Below are 14,969 nucleotides of genomic sequence, written 5' to 3'. Positions count from 1 at the left end.
CAAAACATTCAGCCCCTCAAACCGGGACCCTTAAGGTGCCGATTCATACTCCTATTTTACCAGCTGTTTCGGCGCTGTAGTGCCGAAATGATTTCGGCTCGTCAGAAATTTTCAGTAGCATCGAAGAGCCGACTTTAGGACGGTACACCCCCCCCCCCCCCCCCCCCCGAACCTCAAATGACGTCACATTGTAGGCTCTACAAAGCCGAACCGACTTTTCTTCGGCTCTAAAATAAGAGTATGAATCGGCCCTAAGTCATGTTCACGTTCATCGTGCACAGCTGTTGCACACAGGCGACGACTGATTGGCAAACATCAGCCTCAGCATTGAATTCAGACACGCAATACATTTTGTTCGCGTTTCCCGGTTACACGAAAAGAACAAGAACATGTTAAATGTCATGCAATCACTGAAAACTACTATTATTCTGGCGAAGACTTGGACAATTTCGTAGTGAATGTTCTAAACCCTAAAGCCCCCTATCATGCATAATTGCATATCAACTGGTAACATGAATAAATGCATAATCATTTTAACCCAAGTGAACTAAATCAACACGCAGGCTGAATGTCAGCACTTGGCACATGGTAAATAAAATGTAATAGAATTACAACCGACAAAACACATTCTTTTTGGTAGGCAGAACAGTGTATAATCCTAACCCATCACCAATTCAAGAATATACCTGGCTCATCAGTTCTACTAACGTGGTTTGTAGACTTAGTACACTTAATATTAGATGGCATTACTTTGGCCTCCAAGGCCACTGTGAGGAATCTGGGGGTTACCTTTGATCAAGACTTGTCTTTCAAATCTCATATCAAACAAATCTCAAAGAATGCTTTCTTTCACCTGCGAAATATTGCAAAGGTCAGGCACATCCTGTCCAAAAATGACGCAGAAAAACTTGTCCACGCCTTCGTCACCTCAAGGCTGGACTACTGCAATTCGCTATTATCAGGCTGCCCAGGCAAGTCTCTGAAAAGCCTACAGTTAGTTCAAAATGCTGCGGCGCGTGTGTTGACAGGTACCAGAAGAAGAGACCATATCACTCCTTCACTGGCCTCCCTACACTGGCTCCCGGTCAAATACAGAATAGAGTTCAAAGTTCTTCTTCTCACTTACAAAGCCCTCAATGGTCAGGCACCACAATATCTCAAGGATCTCATTGATCCCTACAAACCAAATAGAACAGCAGTGCGTTTGCAATATGCAAACATGCTTACTGTTCCAAAAATATCAAAAGTTACAATAGGAGGCAGGGCGTTTAGGTCCCAGGCACCGCAGCTGTGGAACCTTCTCCCGGCTTCGGTCCGTGGGGCTGACACGCTCTGCACATTCAAGACAAGGTTGAAAACCTTTCTCTACGACAAAGCCTATGGCCAGACTTGTCTCCGGGTCTAGCTGGATACCATGGTCGTACATTGTTGTGTGGGTTTGTCTCCCAGCAGTACTTGTAATATACACTATATAGGCTCCAGTAAGGCCTGCCACTAATCCAGCATCCGGGGAATCTCTCCCCGGAGTCTCTTTTCGTCCTCCCCGTCGCAGTTCTGTGGACCTCTAATATTAACCCCCAACTGACTGCCGAGTGTGACCGTGGATCAGGCCTCTTCATGGAGCCCACCAGAAGTGTGACCTGGACCCGGCCTCACAGAGCTCGACCTGGACCAGATGTGGACCAGACCCCTCCACGGAGCCCACCTGCCTATTCTCTGTCTTTTCTCTCTGTCTATCTCTCTCTCTCTCTCTCCCTCTACCCCCCCCCCCCCCCCCGACACGGTCGAGGCAGATGGCCGCCCACCCTAGAGTCGGGTTCTGCCTGACGTTTCTTCCTAAAGGGGAGTTTTTCGTTACCATTGTCGCAATGTTGCTTGCTCTGGGTGGATCTTTGTTGGTTGTAAAGTGTCTTGAGACAACTTGTTGTGATTTGACACTATAATAAAATTGAATTGAATTGAATTGAATATTTGTATTTGTATATTTTAAAATGCTGTTTACATATGGTTCTGTAATGTAATGTTGCACTGATATAATTAAATAAATTGTATTTAAACGTCATACAATGCAGAGTTTATGATGCCGATTGAATTCCAATTCATACTGATAAAGCTATATTGTTAATAATAGAAATGTTAACCGAATTAACTATGAGGACGTAGTGAATATTGTTCTATTTTAGTTCAATAAGTCAGAGGTGGGTGATCATTATGTCACCTTGGTAAAACCAGGGAAAGGCAGACAGAGAACAGTCTAACCAACCAAAAAGAAACAGCTGACAATAAGCCTTCTGTTTAAGAGTCTGGCAGGGCAAGATGACTGCCAACAGCTGCCCGAAACACACACACATACACACACACACCAAAACCCCCAAACCAGCATTCAGGCACGCAAGCACACAGCCGCATTGACACACAAACCTTGCATATACCAATGTCTCTCACGCACACACACACACACACGCACGCACGCACGCACACGCACAGTGATTGGCAATCCCTAACATCCTGCCAGGCGACAAATAAAGTAGGCACAGTTCACTTGGGCTATACGCTGGCTGTTCTCTTAGCATCAGTCCACCCACAACAGCTTAAATTTGACCACAGAGGAAGGTTCTCACACAAACCCCATTTGTTTTAGTGTTTTTAAGATAAAGACAGAGCTCCTATTGAATGGGAGTTTAGACATGAACAGCTGTGTGTGTGTGTGTGTGTGTGGTGGGGGGGGGGGGGGGGGGGGGGAACCATGTTTATGCTTCAAGTTGGGTTCAATTTAACTAGTTTTGTCCAACACGATGATTAGAACACACTTGACATGTAATCTCACGAGGCACACATCCGCCGATGAGTGGATCACAAAACATGCCTATACACATGCCTTCTTCCATTCCAACATTTTCTCTCTAAAAGCATAAGATGTAAATTGCTTTTCCAAACAGTGCAGTGCAATAATCAGAGCTACCGGTGCTAGGTGTTAATATGTTTTCAGTTTCATCTCAGTAGGCCTAATCTGAAGACAGTTTCCTTGCTGCAAAAAGAAAACCCTAAGCCTCTCGAGTCTCGACAATATTATGGCTGCCCTTTGACTTGATGACCAGTGGATAGTAGAGCAATAATGAGTTCCACAGACGAAAAACAGTCTTAAGTCCAAATTTCATTCTGACCCCTCCACGAAAAGGCCTCGTTGTCCTGAACCCGTATCTATCATTTATACATTATGGATCAATAGTGTGGACTTGGACTGTTTTTCGTCTGTGGCATTCATCACATGGAACACATTTTGGTATTATGTCATACTCTGGTGTGGGAATCCTACACCCTGACCGGGTGTGACATGGGCAATACTTCTCAAACAGCATCAACTGGGTCCCCAATTTTACATTGATCGTCAAGTCAGACACTGTAGTAAACAGCGCAATATCCTAAATTGATATTGTTTAACCCTGACCCAATTGGTTCACAAACATTTCTCAGGACAGTAGACTCCGAATGGACAGAAATACAACGGTACCAAAGAGTGACCGGCTGCCAAAACTGCCATATATGTTTAGATTCAAAATGGAGATAAGCATCAACACAAGAACCTTGATTTTCACCACATATGCAATTGTTGTAGCCTTTTAACCCCATGGCCTATGAAAACACAATAATTTATGAGATTTGTTTAAATTCAAATGGGAGAGGAGTAAGACTTGATGATTGGGCTATCTTGCCACAACAGAGAGACTGCCAGCATAAACCTTAGCAGGAGTGCCGATATGGGAAAAATGTGAGCAGAGGTGTGCTTGTGACAAACGGCAGCCAGACAAAGGAATGGAAAACTGTCCACCCGGCACCATTCAACATACAAGTGTCAGTCACACACTGGAGAGCCAGAATGATATCATCTAAAACTAAAGCCATATAAAAACATGCATGTCAGCTTCTCTCCCTCTCACTTTGTAAATCAAAAAGACTGCAGCTGCATCTTCCAGTGGCAGGGAGTCAGTTTTCTGCAAATGACACTTGACATTGTGACATTCCAGCTGGCTGGGGAGAGGCGATGATGACAATGACACTGCTCCATGCAATCAACTGGAAGCTGTCAGAGCTGCCTGCTGAAAATGGCTGCAGTGCAAGGCTCAGATCAGGCCTACAAGATCAGGCTGTAAACTAACATGTATTAAGGGTTGTCACCAAGTGCACAATCTTGATGATTTTGGACGAATTCCCTTCCAGCTAATGCTATTAGCAGTAGCATATACAATGGCAGCCCATATGGGTAGAGAGGTTATTAAAGCAACAAGCTTTAGGCTACTAAAATAATGTCTAATCCAACAATATTCCAAATAACCCTAACGGGATGGAGTTCTTCTGACATAACATCATTTCTATATATGACATTTAGGTGGAAGTCTGCACTCTGCAGTCACTGGGCCCAGGCTGTCTTGTAGACTGTAGTCTTAGCTCCAGTGGTTTCAAACAATAAGTGTGTAAAAGTGTCTGACAGTGTGACCTGACCACTGACCCCAATATGAGGTCCATTGTTTCTGTACAGTCAGTACACCTAATAGATGACAAAGAGACATAGAAAAATAGATTAATTCTTAAATACTTACATCTCAAGCATCATCTCGTTCAGGTAAATCCCATCCACTAATTCCATATATTCTGATAGATGGCTACCATCGTTTACCGTCACCTGGCCGACTGTCTTCGCCTGTAAATAAAAAGGACAGTGGAGATATGCATCAGCCCGATACTCTATGGAGGGTATTCAGGGGGCACGTGTCGTTAATTAGTGGGCTTAAAAACACATTGAAATGGTTATGGGGGCTCTCTTACCCATGAGACCAGCGGTGTGAGCATAAACTGCTCCAGCAGAGGGGTAAAAACCTCGTTCTCCATAATTCTCCAGTGCAGCCTCTTGTACAGAATTACAGATGGGGGGAAAAAATCCTCAGAGATCTTTTTTTTTCCCTCCGTAGCGTCCCCCTCCTCCCCGGGCACGGCGTTGGGTTAAAATCCGCTCATGTGTTTGATTCAATTAAACACACACTCATTTTGACAGAGCAGGAAAAGCTAATAATCACTGACGGACCTCCGCTTTGTTTCTTCCAAATGCAGCCACGTTGTAATCCACAATATTCTCGTTGATCCCAGTGCCAAAGGTACAATTATTATGAAGGGCACGGAGTCACATTTTTCTTGAAAGCACCATTGACTTCTACAAATCCAGCGTTGCGGCTGCACGAACGTGGTTGACCTACCTACAAGGTTCGACCACACAACAAGAGACCTCCTGCCGAAATGGTGTTTTATTTAAACTAAAAGCGGAGCCATTGCGGTACAGTAGGAAATCCACCAGGCAACATCCTGGAAGAAGAATCTATCTAGCAGACTATAGATTCAAGCAGGGCGGAAAAATAAAAAATATATCCTTTTAGAATTGAATCAGAAGATATCGCTCTAATTAAAGCTCCATGGTTTTAATCCCTGGCGATGACGACCAACGGCTGGATATTCCTCATGCGGTGTTCATTCTTGTGTCCGCGTTTCCTCCACTGTCTCCTTTCCAAGAGACCAACGCAACGGCTAGTCGGCTACTGCAGATTTGACTGAGTTCAGATGATGACTGGGGGCAGAACGATAGACGTGTAGAACCGCCTCTCTCTCTCTCTCTCTCTCTCTCTCTCTCTGTGTGTGTAACCTCGCCTCACCAGGCTTTCCACCGCACTCTCTGTGTAGCTCTATCTGATCTCTCTCTCACCGATTTACTGGCGATTATGGCGATACATTATTTAACATTTTCTTCTAGATCATTACAATGTGTGGCACTGACATTTAGATTTGGACAAGTATAGGTACACATTTCTTAAGATAGTTAAATTGATTTATAGATAGTCTATGACTGTTTGAATGCTGTCGACCTACACTTTGCGAAAATTAAATAAATGTGTGATAGTCATAGATAGCATATCTAGTAGTAGCCTAACAGCGTGCCTAGAAGAGAAACTGCAGCTTCAGCACTGCGACCAAAACGGCTAGCACTGACACCTGGTGGATAAATTATGAAGTTCTCCAGAGGTCTAACAGTTACATTCAGAGGTTGACAACCACACCATCAATGCCTAGTATTTTTCACACAAATTCTGATATATCATGTTCTAGCATGATTTGGTGACACTGGAGGAAGAAAAGAAAATTAAATATGCTACAATTCACAGCTTCATCTACAATCAACTACTAATTCCGCATGTAAGCATGTAAATGTTAATAATGTGACGTGTGATTGATTTGGACAGGACATAGGGCCTATTGGATTGAATTGAGACCACTTTTTACCATACAAAACTGTTTTTAGACAAAACAAATAGGTGAATAATAATACGTAGAAGGATAATACGTAGTTGCTCTTAGGAGGAATTAATACGAGCAATAAATACAAATCTATGATTATCAGCAGAAATGCATTAACGTTAGGGAATGAGACAGAAGAGTAGGGCCTATACAAACCCAAAGTCATCGAGTCGAGTAAGGGAGTAAGGGAGATAAAGAGACAGACAATCAACCACTGATTAATGACTGTGTTTGTGAACAGGGGTTAGAGGTCAGAAAAACCAAATACCTAATTAAAATACAGTCACTGAAATGGGAATTGGGGACATGGGTCATCTCAAAGCGGCCCAGGGAAAATCAATGGATTATTATTATTATACGTGAAAAAAACATCTGCTAAGCATAATTCACTCTCAGCAGCACTTGGAGATAAGCAGAGTATGTGATAGCTCAGCTCATTTGCCATTGCATTTTATGCAAACGCTCGAATGTAATATGTGGTCACTAGCGCTATACAATATGTCTATGTCACCCAGCTTAGACAATATTATATTACGTCTAAGCTGGGTGGTGGAGAGCTACCTTCTGAAAGCCCTGTTTGTGACGTGACTGTCGTGACACCCCAAAATATTTTCAACTGGGCCGCCCAACCCTGATTGGAATGTAGGACTCGAGGCATTACATTTTATTTGACTCTGTTCCACAGATAAATATTGTGAGCTTGTAGATCACCGAATGTCACAATCTTTGCCCTCTTTCTTAAATTATGTGATAATTTAGCCAATGTTTGATCAGTTTTTATAGTATAGTTTGTTGATTACTTTTGAAAGTAAAACAGTCTTAAAAGGGATATTTCACTTAAAAACAATATATATATATATATATATATATATATATATATATTATATATATATATATATATATCATGTGGGGTCCCGACCGCAGGTTGAGAACCACTGCCCTATAGGTGTGTACTGTGGGGTGGTATTGGAAAAGCCAGTGGTTCTCGCCAGAGGCCTGTGTTTGTGTCATTTTCCCGTTCTATACTCAGTTTCTCTCTGCACCCTTGTATCTAAATAAAGCAGTGCTTAAAATGTATCATTAAATGTGCCCATAAGTGAGATGCATTATGTGAAAAGAGGTGTTGAATCCACCTGCAGATTGCCAATTGGAGGTGGCTGGATTGGAGGTCTTCAAAACCACATATGGAAAGATTATATGAGTTTTACACTTTGTTCATTTGCACATGATATCCTGTCGCTGCTTCTTCGCCTGGAAAGGAGCCAGCTTAGGTGGTTTGGGTATCTGGTTAGGATGCCTTTCGGGCGTCTCCCTAGGGAGGTCCTCGAGGCAGGTCCCACTGGGAGGAGACCCCGGGGTAGACCAAGGCGCAGTTGGAGGAAACACATTGACTCACTGGCCTTGGAACGTCCTGGGATCCCCCAGGAGGAAGTCACTAATGTTGCTCTGGAGAGGGAAGTCTGGAACACTCTGGTGGAGCTGTTGCCCCCGCGACCCGACTACGGATAAGCGGTTGAAGATGGATGGGTGGATGGATATCCTGCCTCTCATTAAACTCTTCAAGATGGGTTTTCTTTTTACAGATAATATATGATGTCATGTTAACACAACTTGTAAAAGGCCACCTGTATGCCACAATCAATCAGATATATTTTACAATGTAAATGAAAAGCTAAAATAGAGGCTTTACGGTTTACAGTTTACACAGCATTTATTTTACTCCGTGAATTACCCATTTGGCTCATACACATGCATTTGAATTCTCTGCTGATATGAGGACGTTACAGTGATATTACTGACAAGACCACACACAGTGACATTCCATGCTCAACTGTCTAACTAAACACAGGCAGATAATGAATACCTTTCAGAACTCCAGGAGTGCTAGCTTGCTTATTCACATCAGCTGAAACATAATTGCTGGTGAGAAGAATCTACAATCTGTATAGCTACTCAACTACTGGGTGGGTTCAGATGCGTAGCATTTTGTGTGTGTTTGTGTATGCGTGTGTGAGCGAGAGAGAGAGGGAGAGATACAGGTAGGGTTAATGAGAGATGTGTGTGTGTGTGTGTGTGTGTGTGTGTGTGTGTGTGTGTGTGTGTGTGTGTGTGTGTGTGTGTGTGTGTGTGTGTGTGTGTGTGCGTGCGTGCGTGCGTGCGTGCGTGCGTGCGTGCATGTGCAGGGGGTTCATTGACCTTCTATTGAACGGAAAGTACTCATGCCTCTCCTCGTCAATGTTCGTCAATTATCCAGGATGCATCCACACTGTTTAGTCACAAAGCATCACCAACCTCCACCCAGTGACTCAGAGATTATATAAGCTCGCAGCAGCCAGCCATCGAAGCAGCCAAACCAACCGTTGAATTCCAATAGAATTCTGAACAACCGCTTTTGGTTTAAGAGGGAGAACTCCACCATCCCTATACATAACCAGGGCCATTGTCTTTCACGGGGTACTTGCTCAATGAACAGTGATCAATCATTGTTGATCAATCTTTAATCAGATTATATAGATTCTACTGAAGCACAGGACAAGGGAGTAAACACAGTGATCATTATTTTATCACATGCTTAGACAATAGACTTGAGTATGTACATTTTTTGATACTTCTTACTACCGCTCTAGTCACTGTAGTTCTTACAGTAGGCCTACTTTGCAGATTTGGATTACTATTACAAAACAACCATTAACCTCTTAAACTGTATTTTATACAGTTTAGTACTGTATAAAATATATCTAAGAATATCACAATTAACTCTTCAAATCGTGATGCATTTTGTGACCTTGTAGATTAGCAATTTTCTAAACATGCTAGATAAACCCAGATGAATCCCTCTCTTTTTTGTCTCTTGGGTATGACTGTTTCCTCTTAGTTATTGTGTTGGTATTTACAAGTCACCACAAGCATCTTGATTTGATCATGAACGCATGCTGTTTTTTGAATAGTTGGTGGGCAGAATAATGTGGCACGCAGCACGCTATAAACTAGAACAGAAATGACAGAAACATGTTCAAGTCATATGGTGGTTGTGCTCTTTGACAGCATACTGAACACAAATTGACAAAGTGGAAGATGTATGATTCAAAACGGAAGGGAAATTATATTTGCCTTTGGCTAGGTCGGTCCCCTCGTCCTTTTGGACTAGCAGCTTTCACAGACTTTATTAAGCTAGCCCCTCCTATAGGCTACAGGTTTAATGTTTGTTTTAAAAGACGCCATTGACAACGAAGGGAAAATTTACGTCATCTTGTAATGTTTGTTTTGTCAGTTTGTTTTTCGTCACCATTACATCACCTAATCAATGAACGTGACTTAGACTTTAATATATTAGCGCCCTCATCACTTCACACGGGTGTGATTCTTACAGAATGTACACCCCAGAATATGGATGCTAGGATTCGTAAAACAAACTTATTTGTGCTATATTTACTTGACCATTTACCCTTACGGTTCATGCCACTACTACAATTTTGCTCTGGATAATAAATGCCTAAATTCAATGTAAATTGTAATTGTTCAACACATTCCCCCAATCTTTAATGTGCTTAATATCTTGATAAACAAACAATAAGGCCAACTGTGTCAAATCTACATTCAAGTTGTGTATGTGATGTATGAATTAATGAATTGATTTTGTCAGCAGACTGCCTGACAGACTTTACCAACACCATGTGTCATTTTGGAACGGAACCTGGCAATACAACAAAAGGTAATTACGACATTGGTGACAAACAAAGGCAGTTATGCTTTCCAGTTCAAGTCATGGTGAGCTGTCTAAATGGTAACAAGACAACTCACCCCGTTTCTGTTTTCCTCCCAGAATTTCCCCCAGTGAGGGGTGGGAGAGGCTGGACAGCAGACGGCTGGACTTTGTATTTCTCTAACTATAAACTTTCATGACAGCAGACAGCCTAAGTACAAATATAATTTATGAAAAGCTACTACAGTGAAGTCTGTTCACAGAAGTTGTTGTAGGATATGTGGGGATTATCTGACGAGGTACCATTTGAGTGTGCAAAACCTTACATATACTAAATAATACTAAATTGTTTATAGGGTCAATTCCACAGGAGTATCTTTTTATATTTCCGGGAGGAAAAACGGGCAAGCACCGGGGTGAGTTGTCCAGCATTCGTCTAAATGGCTTTATGGCCATCCACATCTGACACGGGAGAAATCCAATTATATGGACACCTCAGTGAGAGATCGGGTCATGGGAGCAATGTGAGGTGTCTGTCAACCATTGAAGAACATCTATTTTTGTATTTATTTTCTTTTATTGGCATTTTATGTTTTATTTGGATAAACAGACAACACAGACGGAAGACATGCAAGACAGACACAGAACTCAGGTCCTCGGGACTCACAAGGAGCGTACGGTCGGTACAATAACTTGCTGAGCCATCATCAGGACGGGCACCCCAGCTCGAACCCCGCTATCTGTCAATCTAAAAACTAAACATGGGTCCGTTTGTCTGTCCCAGCCAGGCATTAGTCTATTTACAAAACATACAAAACAGAGCCTTCCTATATATAGTAATGGCATGATAGACTACACCGCCAACGTTGATTTACTTACAGTATTCAGGTACATTTGCCGTTTGGTAACATTTCAATGGCCAATAGCCTGTGCACGCTCCAAACATAAAGCCACAAACAGAACAAATGTACTGTACAATTATGTCTGTGAATAATATATATATGGCCGAAGCTGTGAACAGACAATGGCGTTGATGATGGCTGTATGGCCCTTTAACTCTGCATCGGCCCAGAAAGCCTAACCAATACTTGTGTCACAGAATCAATGTACTGTAAGTGATGAGGGTTTAAGAATGGACAGATCAACCCATTGATTGATAATTGATGTATCTGTACAGCACTCACAGGGTTTAATAAGATCCTCCCCAAAGGTGTATTTCCCTAGAAGACAAAGCAATGCAACATTGTACAACACTGGGTTATTATAATGAGCTCTCAATGTACCCTATAATAACGCAATTGCAACATAAAAGTAGAAATCCTAGAACAGTGGTGGAAGAGGTACTCACATTTTGTACTTAAGTAAAAGTAGCAATACCACAATAGTACAAAAGTATATTTACATAGCGGGGGGGCGGCCTGTTGCGTGCACATCTTGTTACCGGGGGCCGGGGCGGACCGGGATTTTTTTTCCAAATCACCCAAATCACTGAATGCTCCTTTAAGTACTGAAATTGTACACATTTTGCAGAATGTCCTATTTCACAAGTTGCCAAATGTATAAAAATATGCTTTGAAAAATAGTAGATCTAGAGATTCTAGAAGCTCACAACGCATTACAAAGCTGGAAAACTACAGTACATATACCGGTATAGCATATGCAAAATGGGGATGAAGTGGTTAATGCATGCATTTTAATAATCAAAATCTACAAAGTAACCAGTAACTATAGGGCTTTCAAATAATTGTATAGTGTAAAAAGTATAATATTTGCCTCTGAGTAAATAGTAGTGGAGTAAATGGAGTAGAAGTAAAAGTATAGTGAAGCCTAACCAATACTTGTGTCACAGAAGTAGGCCTCATGCATGCTCGATGTAAGTGTCATGGCCGCCCCAATGCATTTCCAATGGAAGTCACATGGTTTGATACAACATTTTGGACTACAAGCCGTTGTATGGCTTTCGGCTGTGTTTCGACTGCCCCCCCCCCCCCCCATCCCCCCCATACAACATAAATGTTGTGTCAAACCATGTGACTCCCATTGGAAATGCATTGGGGCAAGATGTATCACACCCTTTTGTATACAACAAGCATACATCAGTCTGTTGCGAAGGTGTGAGTGAGGCCTTAGAGTAATAGTACCTCAAAATTTGACTTAAGTAAATGTACTTACTTTCCACCACTGCCCTGGCTGGACGTAGACTGTGTGGTGTGAGTGAAGATCAAGCTGTGTGTGATACAGGTAGCATTTGAGATGCTGGTGACTCAGAGCTGTTGCCATAACAACTGTAGCAGCTTCACTGGCCTAAAACACACCTGCGTTCTCCCCAGCCGTACTTTTTATTTTCTCTTCTTTTTTAAACTCCATGCCTTCATGGAGAGATGGTTGGACACTTCTTTGTGCACGTTTGTGTTAAACTCACGTTTCTTTTTTTGTATGCTTTAATTTTATGCATTTGTGTTGTAGTAGTCTTGCTGTGCAGCACTTTGGACAGCCTTTGGTTGTTTTTAAAGGTAGATGCTATTATTTGTACAAAAACAACAAAAGGTTAAAGCACTACATCTTTAAATGTGCGTTAAAACAAAATGTATTTAACTTACTGTAGTCAGTAAGTGTATCTCCCAGCCCTGGCAGAGTATAGTTCTGGAGTAGTTCCAACGGATTGTGTGCCCCTGGTTTTTCCCTAGTGGGACTGATTGAGGGTAGCTACTGGGACATAAGTCGGGAAATGAAATACTACAACATGCAGAGGAGAAGTCATAACAGAACCATCTTAATACTACAACATGCAGAGGAGAAGTCATAACAGAACCATCTTAATACTACAACATGCAGAGGAGAAGTCATAACAGAACCATCTAAATACTACAACATGCAGAGGAGAAGTCATAACAGAACCATCTAAATACTACAGCATGCAGAGGAGAAGTCATAACAGAACCATCTAAATACTACAACATGCAGAGGAGAAGTCATAACAGAACCATCTAAATACTACAGCATGCAGAGGAGAAGTCATAACAGAACCATCTAAATACTACAACATGCAGAGGAGAAGTCATAACAGAACCATCTAAATACTACAACATGCAGAGGAGAAGTCATAACAGAACCATCTAAATACTACAACATGCAGAGGAGAAGTCATAACAGAACCATCTAAACACTACAGCATGCAGTCATAACAGAACCATCTAAATACTACAACATGCAGAGCAGAAGTCATAACAGAACCATCTAAACACTACAGCATGCAGTCATAACAGAACCATCTAAACACTACAGCATGCAGAGGAGAAGTCATAACAGAACCATCTAAATACTACAGCATGCAGAGGAGAAGTCATAACAGAACCATTTAAACACGACAGCATGCAGTCATAACAGAACCATCTAAATACTACAACATGCAGAGGAGAAGTCATAACAGAACCATCTAAACACTACAGCATGCAGAGGAGAAGTCAGATGAGGTAATTTGAAAGATAATTTATTTTGTGTTATGTTAATGTGATGTGGTAACATGTTCCAAAATGATATTGATAACCCTAACCCTAGGGAGATATTTAGACTAGTCTATGGTGACTCCCTACCCTAGCTACCTCACACTCCACTGCCATTTCAATTCTTGACACTGATACTCTCAATTGAACGATTTTCTTCTAATGACGAACGTTAGCCTACAGCTGCATTTAGTTTACGGTACGTCCATAACGCTGCTCTGACTGGCCTGGTATGTTTTTGTGTTTTCACAAGTTTATACAATTACTGTAGTGTAGTAGAGTAGAATAGTCTTACCGTTCCCGAAGTTACGGGGCTATGCGTACTATGCGGCGTTCGGTCACACAAATGCACTTCTTTATGCAATCCTACGGAATAGCCTACATTGCACGTGACGGAGCCAGGGGGCACTTGGCAGACGTGTGACGTGTCCCCCCGTCCCCCACCCAATTGCGCCCGGCCTACACACACACACACACACACACACACACACACCGCGGCTCGCTGTTATTGTGTGACGGGGGCGGTTAAATAAAATACTTATAACAAGAAACACAGTAAAATTAATTAAAGTGCACTATTTAAAGTGCGGTGTGCATATACTGTGAGACTTATTTAAAGTAAAAGGTAGCCAACTACGCCACTTGCTTTTTCGAGGTGCAAGCCCTCAAAGATACTCTTAAAAACAACAATAAAAGGACACCCAGGTTCGAGTTAAAAACCAGTTAAAAAGAGCATATGAGTTAAAGGAAAAACTGTTAAAAGACTGAATTCGAGGCAGGATGTCGGGGAGGAATTACAACATACTTTTTATTGAATTAGACAAGGGGGGCACGCTAAAATGGCCAGTAGAAAAATACAATATTAAAAACGCCCTAAGTCTAAAATCCCTATAACAATCCTAACTAACTAAAAATAAACACTTAACCAAATAAACAAAACCAAACAACTTTAAAATATGGTTCCCCACAATGTGCAAAGCTACAATATACTGTGTTTGTGCAAAGCTACAATTGTGCAAACTGCAGGAGGAGGTGCGGGGCTGCGGGGACAGTCAGGATCCAAAAAGTTCATCGGTGCCTTTTACTCTTCTGGCCGCTGAAACACACAACAAGAGGACTGGACACAGTTCATCTGTTTCACAAAATCCTACGGCTCTAAAGATGGGAGTGACAGGTCGGTCTACACGTTGGCAATACTACTTGTATGGGTACTTACGGGCCAGCCCAGGTGTCACCCTGAGCCCTTCCGTTATCGGCGTGTAGTATTGCGACCTCGCTGTTCTCTCCGTCTCCGTCTCTGATGATCCAACTCCCGATCTCACTGTATCAAGACAGGTCACAGTCGAGCTCCTCTGCTGGTCTCGAACATCTGCTGTGGAACCCGATCCCCTACGTTTACAAGCGATTCACAAGTTCACAACCGT

The 14,969-nt window shown here is 42.2% G+C and overlaps 2 protein-coding genes across 5 annotated transcripts in view; one reads left to right on the top strand and one right to left on the bottom strand.

Moving 5' to 3' along the window:
* Positions 1-5,580, bottom strand: part of LOC308328083 (girdin-like) — a 94,037-nt gene extending 88,457 nt beyond the window's left edge. For all 3 annotated transcript variants that reach the window (XM_080781775.1, XM_080781774.1, XM_080781773.1), the window contains exons 1-2: positions 4,825-5,580; positions 4,599-4,699 (exon numbers count right to left, since the gene is read on the bottom strand). In XM_080781775.1, the coding sequence (XP_080637901.1) occupies positions 4,599-4,699; positions 4,825-4,887 (164 nt within the window). In that variant the 5' untranslated portion in view covers positions 4,888-5,580. The remainder of the gene's footprint in view (positions 1-4,598; positions 4,700-4,824) is intronic.
* Positions 1-14,969, top strand: part of LOC308328078 (attractin-like protein 1) — a 307,756-nt gene that overhangs the window by 178,783 nt on the left and 114,004 nt on the right. The gene's annotated exons all lie outside the window — the stretch shown is intronic.

This window comes from Protomyctophum bolini (genome assembly GCF_963924005.1).
Source record: "Protomyctophum bolini genome assembly, chromosome: 14".
Classification (NCBI taxonomy): Eukaryota; Metazoa; Chordata; class Actinopteri; order Myctophiformes; family Myctophidae; genus Protomyctophum; species Protomyctophum bolini.
Note: the sequence above shows the minus strand (reverse complement) of the source record. Positions and strands in the feature narration are given on the sequence as shown.